Here is a 26095-nt window from a genome sequence, read left to right on the forward strand (position 1 = left end):
GTGATGTTACACACACACACACACACAATTGCTCACAAATATTATTCATTGATCGTCAATAACCAATAATGCTTTTATTTCCTCTAAAATTTTTCCGTCGAATATTCACAAAATAAGAGAATCGTGAAGACTTTTGTACGTAACACTAATCAACTTAACATTTTTAATATGTCAAAGTATATGCACTCGATTTTTGTGACAGATTTAATTTCGTATTCTAAATTTTTTAAACAAAGGTAGTTTTCTAAATTGGCCTCGTAACTTTAGACTTATATTTATGATCATTGAGAAAATTAGTTAAGAACACCGTGTTTCGATGTGTTTAATGGATGGATCTCAAGGGTCAGTTTGAGATTCGTGACGACACATAGGTGATCGCGATTCGCGTAAAGAACTCGAGTAATGTTTCTCTTGAGACACGATCCAAACTCCATTTCTCGCGGCTCGATTCTTGAAAAGGTCGTATATGTAAGTCTTAATAGTTTTTGAATTTCATATCAGCTGAATGTCAAAACTGAGAGAACATTTATTCTTCGCAATGTTGTGTTCCAATTTTGTTCGAGATATTGAAGAGAATTTCTTGAAGAGAAGAGAATTCATGCAGTATAATCTACATTTTACCTTTTGTTTTATTCAAATGTCATTTCTTTTTATGTCATTTCTTTTTAGACTTTTTATATTAATAGAAAATCCTATTCTTTCATAATCTATTTTTATCTCTTTATTATATCTATGTACAAATACATCTTTTATATTTATGCATTTCGTATGATATTATAACTTCATGAAATTAATTAGAAGTTAGAAGTTATTTTCAGTTTACCTTATTAATAGTAGAAAATTAGAGAAATTTGAAATAGTTGTTATTAAATGTATAGTTACAAGTAATATAAATAAGCGGTAACATATGTCAATTGAACGTATCGGACAGTTTGTAAAAGCAGCATTTTGTATTTGCAACTGTTTGATAATTAAAATCACTTTGATGATCCAAATGCCAAATAGCTATTTGCTGGAGGTACTACGCAATGTTTACTGAGTGCCGCAATTTCGCAGTGATATATTCATTTTGGACAAAGATACGTACATACTGTGGACAGAAAATGATAATAAGTAAAACTAAATTGTTAATAATAATATATCTGGAGATGTAATAATTTCGCTTGAGAGATTTGAACGTATATAATTTTACGTATTTAAATTGCACCGAAATTTATGCTTTATTTGATTAAAGGTCCATTATTAATATAGACAAGCTGCATTTATCGAGGTAACCGATTATTTTACAATTCGTAATGATGTTTTTTTTATCATTAACTGTTTAAATTTAATTTAATTATTTGCTGATTGTATTACGCAGGACGAAATTATAATGTTACATATGTGTATATAAGTATAGCATACTATTATATTATCGAAACATTAATTCGCATAATATATTGTTGAATTATTTTAATGCATGCAACAAGCTCAAAAGCCGCTTGTCACATTCCAGTTCCACAAAGCAAATGCGGCCCTAATGAAATGCGCGAGTAATTACGAGGTAATTAATAATTATGTCGGCTGGCTGTCAATATTTATGAACATGCGTGCGTTCCAGAAGTTTATTATATCCCAGCTGACGCATTTTCTCTCTCAGCACCATTTTGACGGGAGAAACAATACTGACGTCATTGTGGTATCAAAACGTCTATTAAATACACTACGCTAGAAATCCATTATGGAAAACTGATATAGTAAACGTTTAATAGCAAATTTAATATGTCACCTATTCTCTTCTATCGTTGTTTCTGTCACATTTTCTGCTTTCCTACTTTCATTATTATATAATATTATCTCATATTTAATAGATACATATATGTATATTATGCATTCATATTACACATGCAAGGTTGGATAGTAAAAAGATGTTAAATAATACAATTAAATAGTTAATAACTTAAAACTTAACTTAATTATTTTTAAATAAATTAACTTTTAACTTTAACCAGTTTATTTTAAACATAATAACTTTTTTCTAATAAGCTACAATTTGTTTTGACCTTTAAAGGCATTAATATTTTTTTCTTTTATAAAATTTTAAACATTAGATAAAATGTTAAATAACCAGCTCTTGTGTCCATTATAATTATTGACGTAATTTGTGTTATTTTGAATAGAAGAAAAACAATAATTTTACTAATATAAATTAAAAAGATATAGTATGTTTTCAAATTGGAATTTAATTAAGTAAAATTTTATTTACAAATAGAATATTAAATTTGTAGTATACGTTCTACATTTGAATTTAATTAAGTAATGATTTTTAAAATTAACTTTTTTAACTAACTTGATTTTACGTTTATGTAACTTCTAAAGTAACTAATTTTATACTCATTAGCCTTAATTTTAACTCAATAAAAAAAATTAAAAAATTATCCAATCTTAATTATACATGTATATTTTTTATGTTTATTACTGTATCTTAATTTTAGCTGATTAAAAATTAAAATTGCTGTCGAAAATTACATAACATGACCTGTAATTAGGACTTCTTCTATAGTGTTGCATTTGCAATGCGAATTATTTTATCCTCATTTTAAATTTCACAGATATTCTTTTCTTTCTCCTAGATACTTTTAATTTTATTTAATTAAGGATACAAAATTAATCGGGCAAAACATTTTACATGTTTTGCATCGATGAAATTTCGAAGCGGTCGCCACCGCGTGCACATACATCTCATTTTCGATTCCAATCTCGCGGATGCTCCACCTCGTTCGATCTAGTTCCGCATAAAAAAAAAAAACGCGATCACCGTTTCCCGATCGACCGATCGAACCGGGAAGCGCAACGCCGATCATCGTCAGCGTGACTTCGGTTTTCTCCGGGCGGCGGCGTGCACCGGCTTTCGTTCGAGAGAGCCGGGCCGCGCATCTGAGAGGACGGAAAGGTCTGCAGGCGCCGTATCGTCGCGAGCGCATTGATCAGAATGGAATATCGCCGGTGTGCCGCCGGTGATTCAGAGTAGCACCATTTCCCCGGCGCAAGTGCCGAGCTTTAAAGCTCGCCACACACCGACGCGACTTACGATACGAGCGAGCGAGCGAGCGAACGAGCGAGCGAGATAAGCGGATATTACGTAGGCGGTCCTCATCGGACATTTGTATTCATAGTGAGAATTCGAATTTTCGGATATTCGCATTCACCTAAATTTCACGATGGCGCGGGTAGGATCGTTAGTTTATAGCTGGGGAAGATGTAATCTTGGATTATTAGGAGTTGTTCGCGTATACCTGCGCGCGTTTCGGGTTTCCTTTAAAAAGTTTAATGCGAGATAAAATGCAAAAGTAATATTTATTGAAACCTACTTCCAGCTTTTCGTTGCTTTTCGTGTCTAAGAGGACACGGAGACTCACTCTCTCACACACACACTCTCTCTCTCAGTCAAATCTCAATTAATTTTAACGCATGTTTATGCAAACGTTTCGTATATTAAAAGATACCTTCGAGTTTCGTTGCGCGAGAGGAAATTTTCCCGGAGTGTTTTCGTGTACCTATTTAGCATCACCAAGCGTAGTTAATCCACTTGGAGTTGTGTGATTTAAACGACTTTAAAGTGTTCAACGTTCGCGGAGCTTGTTTACGTTCTTACCTCGCAACGTTTTATTAAATGTTTTATTTTAGTTCGGAGGATTCGCAGTCGAACCGCGACCCAAATCGCAGGAAAATTTAAATATAATTTTCTTTCGTCGCGAGCGAATGGTCCAGCGAGCGTGTTTGACCTTTTTCCGCTTTAATTTCAAATTCCTTTGAAGTTCATCATTCTTTGAGATCGCGCACGCACTCGAACGCCGCTGGTGGCCTCGGTGTGCGACATCCTTAATCTTTACTATCCCGCAGCGTCACATGGCACTGTTAAACTTTGCCATATTTCGTCATGATAAATTCGCTAAATGGGGTCAGGTAGATATTAGAGGTATGTAATTTAGACATACTGTGCACTCCGCCATACAGTTTGCTGTTATTACGTTATTCACATAGCGTTCAAGTAAAACGTTAAAACATTATGAGAAATTTGAAGAATTTTTTATTTCGATATTTCTTATACAATCATAATATTATACAATTATAATGATAATTATGCGGTAGTCTTTTAAGTTTTACTCTTGTTTAAAAATTTGTCTAAAAACTATCTAAAAAGAGATATCTTTTATCTTAATAATTGTTTAAACTAAATTTAATGTCAAATAAATGTACTTTCTTGATTCTTTTTTATTAATAAAAAAATTGTAGAAATCTATAATTTAAAAAAAGATAAAGCTCTTAATTTTTGTATACCGGAAATATGTAAATGTACATGTAGATAAAAGTGTAAACAAAAAAATATTATTAGAGGATAATAATAAATATTTTTAACAAATTTTTTCTTGAAATGGATTATGTGGCAATGTATTTATTAACAGCAATTTTGACAGTATATTATAGAAATAATTATCGAATAAAAAGATTAATACATTTTTTTAAGGCTCACACAAATGTCACGATTCCGAGAACTCTACGAGATTTTCAGTTTCCCTTGGCCGTGAAAAGGGAAGTCCCGAGAGATGGGCAAGTCGCAGCGATCGCGGCTTTCGCGGCATCCGCGGTGGCCTTAACCCTTTCCAACGAGGTAGCTCATGAAACATGGATCTAGAGTCGCCCTCGAAGAAGTTGTACGAAAGAAGCCGACCGCCTGCCGCGTCGTCATCGGCGATGATCACCGACGACGGGGTTCCCCGCGCCTCTCCACCTATTACCCGTGTCGCGCCACGGCAAGAAATCGTTTCCCGGCGCTGGTGGATTCACGGAAATTAACTTACAAGTGCGTGTTCCATACATTCGTGCTAGGAAGAATATATACCTTATGCCTTACATTGATTTCAGACTGACAACAACAATTGATATTAATTTTATAAATTTAAAAAAATCTATAATTACGATTAAGATACATGATGATAATTATTACTGAAAGATTCTAATTATTTTGAGGAGGCTAATATGCAAAAGCTTTCAGAGTCGAGTCATTATTTTTACTCTTAGATGATCTACATATTTGTTCAACAATATACTTGTTATACTTGATATATTTGATATACAAATTTGATAAATTTTGCTGTGCGTGCTGCATCGTATGAAATTAATTGTCCGGGTTTATTTTTAATAATAGTCTTGAAAATACTAACAGGTATTTTAATTTTTAATTAAGTTTTCGGGAAAAAAATTTATTTAATGCACTAGAAAAAGTAGTTTGATTAACGAAGCGTGATGAGTGCACTTTAAAGAAACCAAGCAGAATCTTTGGTTATTATAATTCAAGATTTTATAACTAGCATGTTTGATTGACTTAACTATAATCCTACATATGGTTTCCTGCAAAATTTCTGATTCGTTCGTTTTTGACTAGATACGCTGATAGAATCAGATTTCCAATTAATATAACAACCTTTTTCAGTGCAAATTTGTAGTGTAAAATATACTTTCAACATTCTATGTTCGGAATTAATTTCATTGTGTATCTTGAATAAAGCTCGTTTTTTATTAATTTTGTCATATATTTTGCCTTATCAGATCTATTAATGTATCTTGGTTTGAATATAAAAACTTACTAAAGTTTTTTGGATTTCCAAGTTGTAAATATCGTACGCTAGAACTATTTATGTAATGCGCTAAAACGAATAAAGTTTTTGTTGGATATAACGTCCTCAGAATATTATTTCGTTTAATGCATATTTTATTTAACAAAAAATTTTAAATATCGAAAAAATAAAAAGATGGTTTTATGAATTTTTGTAAAAAAAGTTTTTCTATTTGGAAATTATAACTTGCTTGAAAGGTAGAGAAAAATATTCATAACTAAGGATTAGTTTTATGATTAAACTGTATCGATACATTTCGATAATAAATACTGAATTTTATAAAAAAAAAAAAAAAAAAACTAATGAATTATCTATTTGAACTAATAATTGATAAAATTGTGAGTCTCTGATTGACGCTACTTTAATAAACTTCTTAAAAGTTGCTATTATATTCGTCACATCGCTGATCTCCGTTTAAGTTTCCTTAACAGTCATTATTTCTGCTTAATAAAACTCTTCAGCGCAATTACCTTTGGAAACGACTTACATCGTTCATGTAGCACTTTCATGTTCTTCACACGTTGATGTAGATAGAGAATGAAGCAGAGTACTATCCAAAAGCGCATAAAATCACCGGTTTGACTTTCAACTAGAAGCTGTGGGAAGTTTCCAATCGAGAATCGGAAATCCAGAACCGTCATTCCGTTGTGGAACATAGCTTCCTCACTGAAGTTCTTCATCGAGTCAATGAATTTCCGTTCGATGCCGCGTGCATGGATCAATGGACACCTACTTCGGCGGGAGACGATGAGATTGCAAAAGTTATTCGTATCTTTGATATTCTGAAAACAACGACTCGGAACATTCAACGCAACCAATTATAGAGAGTCTGTATCTCTTGTTTGATCAACGAGGATTACTTTCCTGTTATTTTTGATACTCGAAAACTTGAATCCAATAAACTTTTATAAAACAAAAATTTTTTTTTAATTTCATTATGTGTACAAGAGAATAATCGAACGTGGAAAGAGAGAGGGGAAAAAAGAAATTATTTTTAAAACATAATTTCTTAGATATAATTATCATAAAAATAAACATTATAAATGAAATCTCACATTAATGTTAATAAGTAATAAATAAAAAACCGGCAAAATATTTATTGCAATAAATTTATTCTTTGCTATAATTTTTCTATTATAAAAAAATTAAATATAAAAACAAATATTTAACAATTATTCCTATTCAATATTATTGTATATATTATTAACTCAGTTGTATTGTACATTTCTGAATAACACACACACACACACACACACACACACACACACACACACACACACACACACACACACACACACACACACACACACACACACACACACACACACACACACACACACACACACACACACACACACACACACACATGCATATACATGGTAATTTCGTACGTTCCACATTATACATACAATTATGTTTATTATAACATTATTAACTGTTTATTTTTTGACGGATAAAACGTTTTATTTTGTCTACTAATAATAATGGTGGACATGTTAAGTAACCTTTTAGGATTTTTTAATTATACGAAGATAGAAGTTTATAGAAAAAACTGAATGTCTTACGCAGTTCAATTTCGTGAGAATAGTGTTTAAAATAACTTGAAAGACTTTGAAAGCGGAGCTGACACTAAAGAAATGAAGACGAGTAGGATGTTGAAGAGAACATGGTAGGAAAGAGGAAGTTAATCGTAGTCTCGATCGAAGTCCGACGAACCTCCATCTCATTACAAAATACTCGATACTCACGGGAGGTCGGCTTTCGTTTGAAACGGCTCTATCTTCATGCGAAGCTGGGCGACCAGATGGCTACGCGGCCATAAATGGATGATCTACGACGTAATGATCTCTTCACTCTCGTCCCGACATCACAATTAGCCTCGTAAATAGATACGACCGCAAGCCGACATGGAAGGGTGCGAACAAGCTTAATGATGCTTACTTATCGGAAACGAATTGTGTGTGAGTTTATATAAGTTTATTTAATAATTATAAATATATAATAATTATAATACTCGGTTTATAACAATTAAATAAGAAATAATTGTGCATATGTCAAATAATGGGAACTCGTAGAAAATTCTGATATTCTTGTTATTAAAATTAATATATCTCTGATACACACACACAAATTATCAAAATTATATTAATATTATATACATATATATATGTATACATATATATGTATATATCGTATATAATACACAATATGAGTTTACTGATAACGTTTGCCACCTTTATAGTGTTTGTCAATTGATATCAATTTACAATGCAAAATTTGAAAAACGGGAGATTGCTATCATGGTATTCTCATGTAAAACTAGTCAGTTTTGCGACGATTGCTTGCTGTCGATCGCGCGAGCGGTTCGCTCAGCATCTCACGACCTCCACAGGTCTACAGATGAGCTGCACCTCTTTTTTCTGTCATTTAAGCTCCATGAGAGGCCTCGTGCGTCGAGACTTCACTTCCCCAGATTTGTCGAGCAAGATGGATAGACTTGTCCACAGCACGCTTTCCTCTCCTGCACCGTGATTTCAGCCTCTCTCATTGGTCTTCCCACGTGCCAGCGCTCGCGTCACATTTGTTCGTACTTCACGTAATATTTGCCCATCTGCGAAAGCGATCGTTCTCCGATACGTTTTTGCAGAGCAAGTTCTTTTCTTTCTAAACTAAAACGGAGCGAGTAATGTCGAAGTTTCCAGACAAGTTTTTTTATGAAATAGATACATTTTCCGCAGTCCCTTTTTAGGATAACAAATTAGTTAGATACAAACGCGCACTTTATGGTTCACAGTATAAAATAAAATTAATAATAATAAATCGTCTAATCAACTTTATGTTAACCCGAATAAATATGAGAAAGATTTTCTTCCAAAACAGAACATAAATTACGATAAAAAAAATATTACTTCTAACATTGTAATATTCAAAAATATATCATTCGAGCCGCAAAGTTTTTGCTAAAAAAACTTTTTTTTAAAAACCAGCAAACTTTTGCTAATTTCTTTTCGGGCATTATTTACATTTCTATCTTCATAGTTCTATTATCTTTTACCGTCAACCACCAGTTGCCTGTTTAGTTCTGCCGGCAGTGATCTGTTTTGGTCCAGCGAGTAACCGAAAAGCCACACGGAATCGATTCTAGTTAATGCATTTTATTCACAATATCCGCACAATAGCTTTTCCTGGCGCGCGAGGAAAAGGCAGCGGCGCGGTATTTCAACGCATTGTGCTGTCCATTATCGAAAATTTGTGAAAATGCGTGCTGCCGTTCGTCGAAAAAGTATATCCGCGCCGCGATGGTCTCAGCTGCGTCCAAACTGCTTTCAGCGGGAATCAATATTTCGCGAATGCCTCGCGAAAGGTTTTACGGCTGACAGTGCGGCCTTTACAATGCAATGTAGTTTGTCGTATTGCAGCCAAAAGAGAAAAGTTGAATACACTTACAGTCGAGCAAAAGTCAAAGCTTATTGGAAGTATTGCAACTTCTATTACGGCAAAATTAAAAAAAAAAGATCAATATGTAATTACAGCCTATTATTATATAATTGGACGAAACAAGAAATATTTTACAATGTCTTAATTTCCTTATTGCTATCTATTTTTAATAATATAATGTATATTCAATAATATAATTTAATATATAATATCTAGAGGAGAAGATGATAATTAGGATCCTTATTGATATTATGGTCACTCGTAATATCTTTATACTTAGCAGTTATGTAGTAACGCTAATATGTTGATACACAAGAATCGACATTTGTTGTAAGGCATTTTTACTTTCAAGCACTTCGAAACTTTTAGGTATATTTTGACATTTAATTACATTTTTTCATATTTTCTAAATTGGGGCGCATTATTAAACAAATATGTATACACTTGAATATTTTTTGTTATTTAATGTTTTATTTGGCTATACACATTCTAAGTTACACAAAGTTCTGAAGTTATAATATACATTTGCTAATGTAACCCCCTAAGCGTGCTGACGTTTCAGTAGACATGATCTTTTTTTCTAAGTTTTTACAATCGACGTCGTCATTCGATAAGTTGATTATAATTCTAATCTATAGTTATATTACATGTATTACAGATTTTTAATATTGCAGTCTATATACTAAAGAAATCATGTGTATACGTACACATATTTGTATATATTCCACAATGTTTTCTTTCTATTTTTATTAAATAAATTTTATAAGAGGATACTGTTTTGAAGAAAGCAACAAATTTTTTAAATTTATTTTAGTGAAGGATCACATTACCATTCTTGATTTCTCTTCGATTCATCATGCAATATCGTCACATTATTAAAAACATTGTACATATTAATATTTTTTAATTAATCACATTTTTTAATTAATATTTAATAGCTTCAATTACTTCATCTCTCTTGGTTTCATACAGGAACGACGTTTTCATACAATTCTAATAGTTTTAATTGCTACAGCGGCGCAATTGCGAGGAAGAAATATCGCGTCATGTTCAGCGAGAAAAGAAGGAATGCTTATACAAATTAAGTAGCGAGAAATGAGTCTGAGATCTTTGCACAGAAAGAACAGCCGGGACTACACACAGATGAATGAGAAGAGACGCGGGAAATAAGTGATGAAGGCTGCATCTTGGTTTGCGTTCGCGTCGCGAAGAGACAAAGCGAAGAGGAAAGAGCAGGGAAGAGCAAAAGGCGGAAAAGAGTTTCCTCCCTCTTCGTGCCTTCGCATTGAAATTTCAATAAGTTCGCGGGAGAAAATCGGGTACGCGACGCCAACGCCGCGGAAACGCAGCGTAGGCGGGAGGATGCGGCGGAGATCGCGAGGGGATGAAACAACCTGAGGTTGTTTTCGCACCGCGGCAGTAACGAAGCTATTTAAATAGCGCCGGAATAAAATTATCGCGTGTCGTCCGCACGTGCACGCGCGTCCGCGCTCGAATGGACCGAGGAGACTTGAAGGAGAGATGTTTGCACGCGAAGGATTACACCGGCGCTATTCCGCACGGGAGAAAAGATGCCGGATAAATGGAGAGGTGGAGAAGTTTAACCGTGTGGGAACACACGGTACGGTGAACGCTAAGGAACAACGAGACGGCCGGAGCGTAGGTAAGCGAGGGAGCCGGAACAAAAGGCCAATGTGCGAGGGAATGCCGCACGTGAGTGTCAAAAGTACTCGTGTATCCGCATTATAAATTTCTTCGAATTACAATTAGCCGGTTTCTCCCGAGAGAGGAGGCATTCGTGCTAAAAACTGTTGGCAAGGTGTCAATTTTCGCTATTATTTAGCTCTTTTTTTACTTTTAGTGATAATTAGAATAGAGTAACATGTTTCTGTGGAATTTATACAGCACATTTACACATACTTATTTTATTAGGTATTTAATATTATATTTTTATAATTTATTAATTGTTTAAAAGTGTGTGAAGGAACGTGAGCTAATTGGAAAAGTGAAGCTTTTTGTAAGTTTATTTGCATTAATATTCTCTTGGAGTAACATATGAGATACTTGTATCCAATTTGGATATTCATCCCACATTTTCAAATAGTTGTAGAATGAATTTTACAGATAACGCTAATATATCGTTCAGAAAGTCGATACGATGTATTTATGCAGTTAATTAGTCAATATCTACTTTCTACGGGTTGCAATCACACTTTTAAATTGTGCTTTTTTTAATATAAAATTTCAAAGGTATAAAGTTTTTACTTTGTAATTATCATGTACCAATTATAAATGTCCGCAATTTATATTACAGTAGCTCTTTATTTATGTTTTTTAATTATTCCCATTATACTTATTTTACATTTTTATTAAAACTTTTTGCTTACATTAAAAAAAAGGAAACTGTATGGTGAAATTATTATGACCAGATACACTGGAAACACAATATATCTTATTATCATATAAAAGTTAAGATTCTGTTTTTTTATTTAGTGTTGTTTGTCTTTTTCTAATTAATGTTGGACAATCTCTTTGACAAGTAAAAGTTAAAATAACGCTTTGTAGTAAATAAACATAAGTTTTTACTTAATAAATAGTTGTATGTGTAATTTTTTCCATAAGTATGTTGTCCATAATAAATGCTGAAAAAAGCATGTTAATTTTTATTTTGCATTTTTTTAAAAATATTCATAAAAAAGAGGAAAATATATATAACTGAACCATATTGAGCCGAATGTCAACATGGCTTAAGTGCTATCTTTTTAAAAAATCTTTACTATACTTATATAAATTATTAAAAATATTATATATTTTTTTATTTTAGAAATATTTTCTATTTTAAATCGGACTGTTATTTTTTAATTTCATATTTATTAAGAAATTTAAAAAATTCCCAAACTTAGATGGGCCATATTGGGTGCCTTACATATAACATGCAATTTACATCTTAATAATCAAGAATTTATCTTAGAAATTATTTATGCGAAAAGAACTTAATATTGTACTAACAAGGGAACCTCGCAAACTCGAAAATTCAAATTTTAATGAAACTTGGCATAAATGTAGAGGAGGTAAATACATGAATTTAGAAATTTTTAGTTATTGCCCAACTATGCTATTTATTTATAAAAAAATTTTTTTATAAAAAAATTATTTTTTTTTCCCAAAAAATGAATAGCGTAGTTAAATGGAGGTATTTATGCTGTAAAATTTTTGGATGAAACATTCTTTAATATTTTGTTTAGTTTACGAGATATATCGAAAAACCGCAAAAATGTCTCAACTTTGAAAGGTGGTTTTACCCCTTCAAACCGTTTTTGGGCATCAACTAAAAATTTCTAAATTCATGTATTCACCCCCTCCACATTTATGCCAAGTTTGATTAAAATCAGAATTTATGGGTTCTCGCAAGGTTCCCTTGTCAGAGTATTGTAAAAATTTATTATTTTACGCAATCGTCAGCCTATTGCAAAAAATGTGGGAAATAATGAATTTTTACAATACTCTGAAAGTTGCAAAAAATAATTTCTGAAATAGGCTGACGATTGCGGAAAATATCGAATTTTTACAATACACAGAGTGTTGTATAAAATAATTAATGCAATAGGCTGACAATTGCAGAAAATATCGATTTTTTACAATACACAGAGCATTGTAAAAATTATTTTCTGCAATAGGCTGACAATTGCAGAAAATATCGAATTTTTACAATACACAGAGCATTGTAAAAATTATTTTCTGCAATAGGCTGACAATTGCAGAAAATATCGAATTTTTACAATACACAGAGCATTGTAAAAATTATTTTCTGCAATAGGCTGACAATTGCAGAAAATATCGAATTTTTACAATACACAGAGCATTGTAAAAATTATTTTCTGCAATAGGCTGACAATTGCAGAAAATATCGAATTTTTACAATACACAGAGCATTGTAAAAATTATTTTCTGCAATAGGCTGACAATTGCAGAAAATATCGAATTTTTACAATACACAGAGCATTGTAAAAATTATTTTCTGCAATAGGCTGACAATTGCAGAAAATATCGAATTTTTACAATACACAGAGCATTGTAAAAATTATTTTCTGCAATAGGCTGACAATTGCAGAAAATATCGATTTTTTACAATACACAGAGCATTGTAAAAATTATTTTCTGCAATAGGCTGACAATTGCAGAAAATATCAAATTTTTACAATACACAGAGCATTGTAAAAATTATTTTCTGCAATAGGCTGACAATTGCAGAAAATATCGAATTTTTACAATACACAGAGTGTTGTAAAAAATAATTAATGCAATAGGCTGACAATTGCAGAAAATATCGAATTTTTACAATACACAGAGTATTGTAAAAAATAATTTTTGCAATAGGCTGACGATTGCGGAAAATAATGAATTTTTACAATACTCTGATAAGGGAATCTCGCGAGAAAAAACAAGTTAAAAAAAAATTTTTTTTTTAATAAATAGCATAGTTAAATGAAGGTATTTATGCTGTAAAACTTTTGTATGAAACATTTTTTTATATTTTGTTTAATTTACGACAAATATCGAAAAACCGCAAAAATTGTCTCAGCTTTGAAGGGTGGTTTTACCCCTTCAAACCGTTTTTGGGCACCAACTAAAAATTTCTAATTCATGTATTCACCCCCTCTACATTTATGCCAAGTTTTATTAAAATCTGAATTTTCGAGTTCGCGAGGTTCCCTTGTAAGTATAATTGTATATAAAATAATTTATCTTATTAACATAGTAATGTATACTTTTGATATCTATGAATTTAGCTATTCCTGAAACCAGAATAAAAAGTTGTAAACTGCACTCTCTGTTGCCCAGGAAGTTTGTTAATTACTCATAAGATTCTTCATTCGTGATAAAAGCAGCTGTTACGGCGGCGATGCTGTGCAGAAGCTATACTTTCGAGATTTGAAATCTGTTGCACTTTTACCGAAACTTTGCGCTGATAGTGGATGCAATCTACGTCGTGCAAAAGAGATTGTACGAGAATGAGAGACAGAATTAATATGTGACTCAATTATACAGTACAATATACAGTACAATATACACTATATTTAATACTAAACAATATGAAACTTTACAGAATAACATACTTTTTTACAAGAGTTTTATAATATAACGCAATTTCTACGGTTTCTTATTGATTAATTTGAAACATTAATTTATATTATTTGAAAATATTTAAAAGACGCGGATCGCTCAATTGTATAGAATATTTTACCGTTGAAAAGTAAATCTTTTGTAAACGCTTGCCAATTAACAGTTGATGTGAGTCGAATGTAAGGTGAAAAGGGAAGAGGAAAGTAAACGAGGCGAGGAATAAGAGATGCGGGAGGAAAAGATGAAGAAGAAAAAGGTAAAGAAACAAGGAGGTGGGGGAGGAGACGAGCGGTAGTAGGAGAAAGATGAGGAGGAAGAAGAACAAGACAGTGGCGGAAGAAGAGGAGGAAGACGATGGAAAAGAGAAGAGAGCCACGGGCGAGAGGTAAAAGAGAGGCGTGCGTGCGTGCGTGCGTGCGAGAGAAGTGCGAGGGGTGAGGGAGGCGGGGTGGCGGGAAAGGTCCGAGTTGGGTAAGGTGAGGGCTCCTCATGGGTAAGTACCACTCACTTCATTGACTCGTGCGTACGCCCGCACCGTCTGTCAGTCCATCCTCACTCACTCGATCCTCACTTACTCGCTCGCCCGCCTCGCTCGCCGCAGACACTGGCGGCCGTGAGTACCGCCGGTATACACATACACTTCAAATCTCGCCTGACCTGGCGTCGAAGCCGCCGTCGCTGCCGCCGTCGCCGCCGCCGCCGCCGACTTTAGAGAGGTCCCGAGGTCGCTGGCAGCGGCGCGGTGCACGCAGCGCGTGACCTCCTCCTGGACCTCTGGAAGGTCATCACTCGTCTCTCACGGCCCGGTATCGGGTTCTCTGATTTATCGATTGTTTCGATCCCCCTTCGGCGCCGTAGGGCCTCGCCTCGGCGACGATCAGTGCCCGGTGAACCCCACGGTAACGGAGAACAGAGCTCGATCGGCCCCGGGACCAAGAGGATGACCTTGGCGAACATCTCTAGGATCTCAGTGGTCCTCGTGTTGCCACTGCTGCTGCCGCCGCTGCTCCTGCTGCTGCTGCTGCTCGTCGTGGACGGATCGTGGGCGCAGGCTTATCCCCGCGAGATCAAACCAGGTGAGAGCTGTGTATGGTGATGGGAGCATGTTTCAACTCATTAAGGGCCATTAGCAACTCTAATCGGTGTCGTTTTTCTTACTTTTAATCGGAACGATTTAAGAATCAAACGATAGAAGAAAGAATTTATTTACATAAAATATTATAATATTATATATATTATATAAAATTCTAATATATATAATATTAAGATATAGTATGTGAATATATGTATAAAGTAAATTTCCGGATCACATTAGGTTTAATTTTGAACGTCTCTTTTATCGACCAGAAATATCCTTCGGATGTCTTTAAGAGAATAAATACAATTTATAGCGACAAATTAAATTATTTAGTCTGTAAAATTGTGTCACTTGTACATACTCTACATTGCGCTTTTTATCTTCGTAGAACATTACAGTCTGCAAGTTTTAATACTCTTATATAGGTATAATTAGATTTGAGAAGACCGTGAGTATCAAGCGATATTTCTTCCCATGTGTCGTGAGAGCAGTCTATCTTAAGGACCATTGTTTCCGATCGAGAGATCTATAGATCGTCTCTTGCGTAACTATAGGGCCAGGGTTAATGCACGGGTGAAGCGCAATTTCTATCAAATCACGGTCGATGATGAATACCATTTCTTTCATCCGGTTAAAAAGCGTTGCTATTTAAAAGTATAATGAAGGGAAGAATATATATCCTTTTGTAAAATGGAAATTAAAAAATTTATATTAACTCATTGATAATAATAGCCTACACAATGTTTTCAATTTATGCTTCGTTGTGAAAAGAAGCTAAAGTATACAATTATTTATTTATTATTGTCCACATTTGAAGAATCTAACATTTCCAATACTGTATTAAAACGCGCGGGTACGTGCGTACACACTTGAAATGCTTAAAGAGCGTTTCGCTAGATTTAATTACGCTCTTCATTTACCTTTACCGTAAAAACGTTCGAATTTACGCGACGTTCATTTTCGCCCTGCGGCTTTGATTAATCGCATCGCCGGTGAGTGGATGGATTTTCCTGGATTCTCACCAGTCGCGGCCGTCCGGCAGGATTTCCATCCTTGTTCGGCTTTTTCCCGTCTTACATCTATTATCTCGCGTCACTTTAGTGGTCCCGAGACTCGTTCCCTTTCTCTTTGGGAGTCGACCTTCCGACGAGAAAAAAGCGATCAATTGCATACAACCTTTTACAGCAACATTACGACTTTCGTGTTGTTTAATTAGACATGAAAGAGACACTTCCTTCTTTATCGCAAAACACGTGTGATGAATCACTAAAGTAACGTGCAATTAGAGAGAATCGATAAAAGCTTCATTATTAGTAGAATTTTTAGTATATGTATGAGTAGAGTTATATAATAAAACATAAAATTTAGAGTTGTACGATTAAAAGATGAGATATCATCAATAATTCTTCTTGAAAACCCAAACCTAAACTTAAAAATTACAGTTAGAATTGAATCTGAAACCGCAACATAAGATAAGCGATAATAAGAATAAGACTAAATAAACACAATGAATAAGAAAGTAAAGCTGTGATATGAGAGAGTAATAAAGTTAAGAAAATTGAAAGGCATACACATTATAAAGTATATACATACAAACTGAATTAAAATTCAGCATATATGCAAGAAGTTTAATAAAAAAAATTGTAAAACATTCAATAGATAATAGAAAATTTTTAGAATAATTTGTCATTTGTGATACACAGAAAAAAAAGGAAAAAAAAAATAAATATCCTTCCTTCGTAGGAATCTATTTAATTATATAAATTATATAACGCATCTTGTAAGTTGCCAAAATAAGTAATCGCCAATATTTAAATTCTTTAATTAGTAATAACTATTTAAAATCCTTTCTCCCCCCCGAAGTGCCTTCATTCGCTTTTTGCACTCTTGTAAGTGTCCATTATGTCGCTTGTCACAGTCGCAGTCAAGATCGACGTTCTCTATCCAATCCGCCTCGACCTTTCTCCCCTTCTCCCGCTCTCAGATCATCTAAGTGATTCTTTTTTCCTCCACCCCACTCACCTTATGCCGAATGGATTTTACACGGACGTCCAAGCTTGACTGGCTCTATATATCATCCCTGTTAGAAAATTCCGCGCCCTCCGCCGACGTGACCTCGGCGCACCAGGTCCTTGATATCTCGGCCCAAGGAGTCCTCTTGGCAAGGTGAAATAGTATTGATACAATGCCATTACCGAGCTGTGCCAAAACGTCTGGCTCATCTCGCGCCATGACGGAGGAGAATCATAAGCGATCCTTATAGCTGCGAGCGTTTGCAGTCTGCGATGAAAATCGTTCCGTCCGACTGCATATAGCGTAGAACGCGCGGTACCGTACGCGTGGCGTACTCAGCCCCGCTGTATTCTCGATATTCTCTTCACCATGGAAGATTTTGTAATTTCTATTTATTGATCTGCTGGAATATACTAGCGAGTAATTAATGAATTATAGCCGGATATGTTATTTGTTATCAGAACTCGATGGAGAGTCGGCAAATATTTCTTCAGAGTCATATTTCGCGCGTGTAAATAAAATCGCATTTAACGTATTTCCGTCTCCCTTTCCCCTCGCACTCCGGTAGTTTTCACCCGCGTATTGTTTTTTCCCGTCCTCTTCCGTTCGATTTTAATTGAAAAAACAGATCGCGTGATTTCCGGGATATGTATAATATGCATTATTGATACATTATTGATACATTGTAATAAAATCCGATGGCTTTAACGGCTGTTACGCGATACGCAAATAATCGAGAAGGAGGCGCACTTTGACGAGAAATAAACCAGAAAATATGTCTGTTGAAATAAATACGTTTTAATACGTTGTCAGATCGCGCATCGGCGAACGGACGTGGAAGCGGGAGTCGCGCAAATTTTTCCGATACCGCCGGAGTACAGGCGAATAATCGCGAGACGAGCAGCGCGCGCGCGCGCGCCCGTAGTTGATAATAGCGGACCGTGCCATTATTCAGCAACAAGAAATATGATGCCGTAAGTACCAATAGGCAGCAATGACGGAAGCCACAGAATCTTAGAACGGTCGATCCATCACCGCTGGGGGAAAACTATGTGAACTACCGAACGTCACGCGCTCGTTTCGATCATCAGTTAGAAGAATGATAAATCTCTCCCGGACGTCGACGAGAGGAGGGGGGGGGGTGACGGGGAGGAGAGGAGAGGAGAGGAGAGGACCATCGCGAGCGGTGAAACGACGGAACTCGATCCGGCCATCGCAAGCGAGCCTGCCAATAATCGATCATAGCGTGCTGCAGCATGTTGTCATTTGTCACATGCCGACTCTCTCTCTAAGATAACTCGAATTGGCGGTGTGCGGCGCGTCTCTCCACGGCTCCTTTTCTTCACTCTGGGAAACTGGAAGTAAAGGCGGCTGTTGTGCAGTTGTCGTTGTCATTGTTAAATTACGTCCCGCCGGCGGCGCGCGTTTCGCGCAACTCCCGGTTGCCGTCGCCGTGCCGGTACTTCGATATGAGAACCGCCTCGGTTTATTGGACGTCGCATATGCGGCCAAACACAGCTGCTCTAATACCGTTTGTATCTCTCTTCCTCTTCCTCTTCTCTCTCTCTCTCTCTCTCGCGTGCGCACAGCGCCAAAGTGGATACATCGCTGTCGCGCTCGATGAAGTTGCTGGTCGGAAATGCGAACAGATGGATTCACGTCGTCAGTTATTACGCTTGCACGGCCATTGCGGAAAAGAGCTGCATTACGCGTGGACGGCAGAAAATTAATTTTTGTTTCCTGGAGAAGGGATACGTTACCTGATGTGATACTTTATAAGTGCACGATACGTGCAAAAAAATGTGTCGCAATGATTTCTGTCGAAAAATAATTCTTCGTCTGTAAATACGCATTGAGAGAAAATATTTAATATTTTCCCTTCTGAAACTATGATACTGGGCAGTGTAAAATTGGCCAGTAAATATTACTCATTTTGAGTATTAAAAGCATTAACAGCAGTACTTTTAATACTAAGAATTAATACTTATAAATATTGATTACTGGCTAATTTACTACTGTCTAGTATTACATTTTTATAAGGGTTGTCAATCATAATTAGGAACGTTATTTTTATAGTTATTACTACTATAAATTAGTAATAATAACGTACAATATGTTTTACATTAATAAAAGATTATTATAATTTAAATATAATTGGCACTAAGAGTAATGAAAATTTAGAATCATTTTTTATTTCAACTATAGATAATAATTGTAATAATAATTATTTTTTATTAGTGTAACACATTGTTATTATTATTACTGCAGACATTACAGCAATAATGTGTTTTGATTGTAAAAATCTTTATCATGGTTATTTTAGTATTCAATTATAGCCATGAAAACAAACATTCTTTTTGCACTGCATGCGTTTGTGAAACTTGCACCAAGAGAAAAAAAGTTGTAATAACTATAATATTTTATTATATCATGGTCATTTTTAGATCCAATCATATCTTTATAGTTATTAAATAATATAAATTATAGTTTATTTGAACGGTATTAAAATTCTCATAATTACAATATTGGTATATGCAACTTATATATGGTTGCCATAACTAAATTTTAATATGGTAACTATAAAACATATTGTATTATAAAACAATTACTATACAACCATATGGTTATTATTATCAATATTACAGTAATTACTATAAAAATTATATTTTTTACTATAATTTATATTATTTTACTATGCAATTATTTTAGTTGCAAATGTTACACATTTTTGTACTCAGTGTACAAATCTACTTTAATTTTATTACATGATAAAGGTTCGATCTCACGCTTATAACCGCTACAAAAATCTACGGAGCCTGTAACAGAAGCGTAAGAAGCGGCTCGCGAATAAATTCTATTCGCCTTAAGGCTTTCAATCTCGAGTATGCATTTACACAGCGCGTGCAAAGTGCATCGGCACTGGGAAATAGCATAGAGTATCAAAGGGAGCTTCACAATTTCCCTTGTGTTTAATCCGGCGCAACAGTAATTACGCCACCGATGCGACGCCGCCGCGCAAACCGTAGATACATAAATAACGGAAAACATTAAGATAAATAACGTTTCGATCACCGCGGCGACACGCAGCCGTGATTGCGTGATAAATTACTTATAGCCATTGGTCGCAACGGTCGCAACGGCGAATGAATCCGCAGCAAACGGAGTTTCGCTAAAATAACAGTGATTCAGTTATCCGGCTTTTGTTTATTATCCCACTCGGAATTTATCTTGTTACTTGAATCGTCGTCGCTTAACAATGCATTGCGATGCGACAGATCTCACTTCAGTGATTTCATTAAGCAGCACTCTAAAATATTTCGTTCTTTTTACAGATATTAAAATAATTTTGTATATCTAGAAAATAATTAAATATAAAACATTGATATAAAATTATGAGATCATTAATTTTTACTGATATAAAAAATAATTGCAATCACTATAATTTAATTATAATTTATTGTCATTTTCGGCGTTAATTATTTATTTATAAACAATACGTTAAGCAGAAAACTGATGTGTAATTAATACAATCAAGAAAAGAAAATGCTAATTCTTGATTAAAGCGGACGTCGATGTTTAATAAAATTTCAATATCAATTATTAAATAAATATTTTTAGTTCTATATAACTGTATGTTGATATTATATTACATTTTTAATTGTTTTAATCAAGTGTAAATGATATTAGTTATCAGTTATTATTACGTAAACAGTCAGCAAATGTTAAAAAAGTAGTTATATTTACTATAACTGTGATTATATATATTTACTATATATAAAGGTTTATTTTAGTTTCTCTCTCTTGATATTTTACTATATTAACATTTAAAATTATTATAATTTATAAATAAATTTTTTTTAATTGGCAGAACTATAAACGCATAAGATTATTATTAAATTACAATATTATAATAGTAATAACTATAAAAATAAAATATCTAATTACAGTTATTTTATTATGAAATTATAATTATAAATATCAAACACTTTTCTCTCGGTATAATGTAACACATTGTCTGATATATTTGGAATATTATGTTGAAAATAATTTTAAATTATTGTAAATTTTTGTAAATTAAGAAAGAAGCTTAATTCGCGAAAAGTCACTTGTGTTCGCGATGCTAATAACTCGAAAATGATTGATGCATCCGTGTTTTCGTTACGGAAAAATCAACTCCAATATCGTCAAGGAATCTGTCGTGAAAGATTGATGCACGCGGCCGAGGCGCGCCGCCTATTTTTCTCGATACGCCTTTACACGCGAAAGACTCCACGAAAGTCTCGCGCCATTGCCAACGTCGTCAATTGCGGGGATACGTTCGCCGTAAACTTAGGCAATTTCCTCGTACCGCGGTCACCCGGTATGCGCTCGATGTCCACCCTAATTACCCGTACCGAGAAAACATATAATAATGCCACGGACCAGAGGATCGGCTTGGAAAAACTAGTATAAAGTATCTCTCGGTGAACGCTCGGTGTCGACCGACGAGAAGAGCTTTCGTCTTTGCAGGGGCGGACTGCACGGCAGATTGCTGCCGGGGGAAAATTCCCCGTAGAAAATTCAAGACCTCTTACCCCTGCCCATTTCACGCAAGAGAAAAGAAACGGCATCACAACACATTGATATTATTATTTTTAGGGATTTTGCAATTTTAACACGCAGAAAAAGAATTTAATAATAGATACCTAAAGTTGGGTGAAATAATGTCAATTAAATATTTTGTTAATTTAACCAAAGATAATTTTACTTTTCTAAATAGTTGTAGCAAGTATTGTTAAATTTTAGTACACTAAATATTTAAAGAAGTAAAATTATTTTCTGTTATAAAAATAACTGACTCTTTATTGTTTTCGTTCGATACTGATAGAAAAATGTGTTGTATTTGTGATAAAAATGATATTTCTGACTATAATTATTTTACTACTCAATTATAGTCGCAAATGTCATATATTTTTTTTTATCAGTGGACAAACACCCATTTTCAAATTAAGTTTTTAACAAATACTATACTATACAAATTGGAAAAAAAAAAGAGAAAATCATCATACAAATATAATTTAGAAAGAAAGTCACGTTTATGCAATTAAGAAAATCAAATAAATTGAGCGTTTGCCTCATACACAATAGAGAGTTAACTGGAATTATTTTAACTCAACGTTTGGCAGCTATTATCAAATAGCTTTATTTCTGTGTATCAATCGTGAATTAAAATAATCTCTACATGACAAGGGTATAAAAATTCTTATTTTCGAGCATTGAAACACGGAAGAATGATTTGTGCAAACGGTACAAATCATTCTTCCGTGTCGACAACGTTGGAATTAAGTTGTTGAGTAACTTACAATAATTCTGATCGCCGTGCGAGATACACGTAAACTCAAACCTTCAAGCCATTAGGATTCCCTCAATGCAATGGTAAGTTTCACAGTTAGTCTAGACTCCGTTCCTGCTTGTGTGTAGTGAATGAGTTTCTTTTGGTTGATGTCTGACTAAACGTTGGCACACGGCGGCTGCCATAGGCGTCGATAGTTGAGTGCTCACCTCCGGTACTTACATCCGGTAATGTTTGGTGGCAGCTTGCCGGGTTACTTCAAAAAGTAATTGCCCGTAATTGCGCGTTCCAAGGTGTAATGCACTTTGAGTTATTACATGTCCTGACTGTTGGCTGCTGCTGGTTGCTGTCGCTACGAGAGAGGTGAGGTGATTGAACTATCGCAATAAGGCAACGAGCAATCATAATGACGAACCGTAACGCGTAAATGCGACAAATTGAAATCGACAGTAAGATTACGACGTACACGATAATTTCTCGAATAATTCAATATCCGCAAATCGCGTGGAAATCATGAAATTACATATATTATTGTGTATGAAAATAAAAGTACACGCCAGCGAATTAATTAAAAGCGCAATAACTTTTTGATGGGTTGAAAAAAGATTTCATTAATCGTTTATTGCGCCCTTTACGAATGTAATCAAAATTAATTGAATGCGTCGTGTGAAATTTGAAAACAACATATAAGGTAATAATAATAATATTAACAGCGGCTGATTAATGCATATATTAGCGTCTATCGATATCTCTTGTTATTACGTAAGCTTTACATTTTTATTTTGGGGTTTTGCAGTAGAAGCTAATTTTCGCTACGTAAATGAAAGATTAAAAATTATATTATAACTACACCAGCACCGTAATATAAGCGTAATTAATATCGTTATACAGCACACACCATTACGTTGCCGTGGAAATAAAGGCGCCTAAATACACATAGTGTATTAAGGCCAAAATTAATGAAAATCTGTATTGTTTGGATTAGGGAAACAGCAGCATTGTTCCCGTATAACCTTGTTCTATATTTTTCCGTATAGTAGATAGATGCCTCATTGGAATTTTCGCGTACGCATTGATAACAAATGAAAATTGTTGGAAAATCGCTTTGATGGATTCGTTTGTTGGGAGCTTTCAACAAACAAAATTAATAAAAGAAATTCTTCTCCGTTTTAATGAAAATCTACGTTTTCCACGCGTTCAATCAGAGACTCCGAATTTCAAGCTCAACGTTATGGAGGATGCCACCGTCCATAATTGATATTTTTCCACGCGGCGCGTTATTGTGACAGAATCCCTGGTGGAATTAATGAAAATTCATAGCAATCTTGCATCGATGTTATTGAAATTACTATATTTCTCTCCCGCTCTCTTCTCCTCCGCGGCTCTTTCCCGATAAAAAGAATACGTTTTCGCTCGACGCGCCGGTGCAACGGTAGAATGGAAATGCTAGAATCACGTTAGCGGAAATTTTACGGTACACCTTCGAGGAAGAGTGCGTATAACGCCGGGTGAATATTCATAAAGTCTTCGCTTACATTGTTTACTCGGCTTATTGTAATGGAAAGAATTCCACGGTGGTTGCCTAACCTTTTGCTCACGCCGGCATTTTTATTTAATATTCATAATGATTTAATAGAGACCACACTATTTTTCAACGGCGTGGACATAGTTTAATTTATACAGGAAGCGTGGGCGCCGCGTTTATGCGATTACAGCTGCTGCTATTTACGCAATACTACAAGATATTGAATTTTTTTTTCCATTTATTATTGTAATAACTATTATTAATATTTTATCAATTATATTTTAATAGATAATGCAAGTATTATAAGAATAGGGCAAGCTATATAGAATTGATGGATAATAACATATTTTTAATCTTTGTTTATTGTTATTTGCATCACTTTGTATCACTTATTATATTTTATTTTATTATTTATCTGTTTATTGTTAACAATGATTGTCTTTCGAAAATTTATACATGGAAATGTTTTCATTCGACCACTTTTGAATATTATCGAATGAGAGGGCAGCAATTAAGCTTAACTGCTATTATCATATGCTGTCTAACGAGAATATTAGACTGAACTACTGTTGTTATATAGCTTTAATTGTAATACAAACTATATTATTTTCAACACCGTGTGAGGCAAGTGTGCATAATAATGCGATGCACGTAGCGCACATAAGTAAAATCGTTATCTGTTTATTGCGTCAATGCACGAACGAGGAACAGTTTCGCAGTTATTTCTCCTTGTTAATGACTCTTCATTAAGGAATATAGTTTAATGGGCTAAGTGATTGTAATCTCCGGACCTCAGGTACAAAATATTTGTTTATATTTGATTTGATCATTTTTTTCGTAGCAAAACGTGAAACTTTTTCGTCACATCACGTGAACTCACGAAGCTTCAACATAAAATATGAAACAGCCTTCTTGTTAAAAACCGTAAAATGTTAATTTGTTAGCGCTAGAGCTATTCCATTTTGCAAGAATGGTAACAAGATCGATCTGTGTCACGAACCGTAACAAGAATATCTTTCGCTTCTTGAAATAATTTGTAACGGTGGTTCTTTTACAATTTACACAGTACTAAAAAAACAGAAGAATTTGTTGCATAAACAAATGTATAATATTATGTATTATAAGAGGGGTAAAATAGGTAAAAAGACGAATTGTTATAATAATATTTCTAAGCTAATGATAAATAGTGAACTGATGTTCAATTCATTAGAGACTTTAAATAATAGTAAATAATCTCTTATAGTTTAATTTCAATCTGTTCATAAAAGTGCATAATATGTATAATAATAAATGTGTTTTAGATATCTATCCATATATATTTTATTGTTTTTTTTTGTAAGAAATGATATAATAACAATAAATATTTTCATTTTCGTTGTAAAATCATAATATAATATAACTAAAAACGTTATACAATACCATATTAATATTTTTATTTTTTAAACATTTTTAATTAATAAATAAATAAACATAATAATTGCGAAGATAACAAACATCAAACGTATACAAGATGATACATGCATATAAATCTTTCAATTGTATTATAAATGTGATTGATTGTAACTCAAATAATTAATTCTTTGATATTGATTACTTGTGTAAATAAATTTCACCACATGTAATTTACTAATTTTTTTGTTTTTGAAATATAATAATTGTATTATATTATCAATATCAGAAAAATGCAAGTATTACATGTTAAATATACAGAGATTTAAACTTTTTGAATATAAATATATCAGAATTTTTCATCACATATCTATCTGATCTCTTTGATTTCATGTAATATTAAATTTTATTTCTAATGTTTCTAAATAATTAGTAGTTATTTTTGTTTTAACTTTATTTTTAATTGTACACTGTAAATAATTGTTTTTATGTTAATGTTTTAGTAATTTTATATTTTTTTAACTATATGTAAATACCTT

General features: G+C 33.8%; 1 protein-coding gene across 1 annotated transcript in view; it reads left to right on the forward strand.

Moving 5' to 3' along the window:
- Positions 1-15159: 15159 nt before the first annotated feature.
- Positions 15160-26095, forward strand: part of LOC105838926 — a 43730-nt gene continuing 32794 nt past the window's right edge. The window contains exon 1 of the mRNA XM_012684858.3: positions 15160-15295. Within this exon, the coding sequence (XP_012540312.2) occupies positions 15160-15295 (136 nt within the window). The remainder of the gene's footprint in view (positions 15296-26095) is intronic.

This window comes from Monomorium pharaonis, chromosome 2 (genome assembly GCF_013373865.1).
Source record: "Monomorium pharaonis isolate MP-MQ-018 chromosome 2, ASM1337386v2, whole genome shotgun sequence".
NCBI classification, from domain to species: Eukaryota; Metazoa; Arthropoda; class Insecta; order Hymenoptera; family Formicidae; genus Monomorium; species Monomorium pharaonis.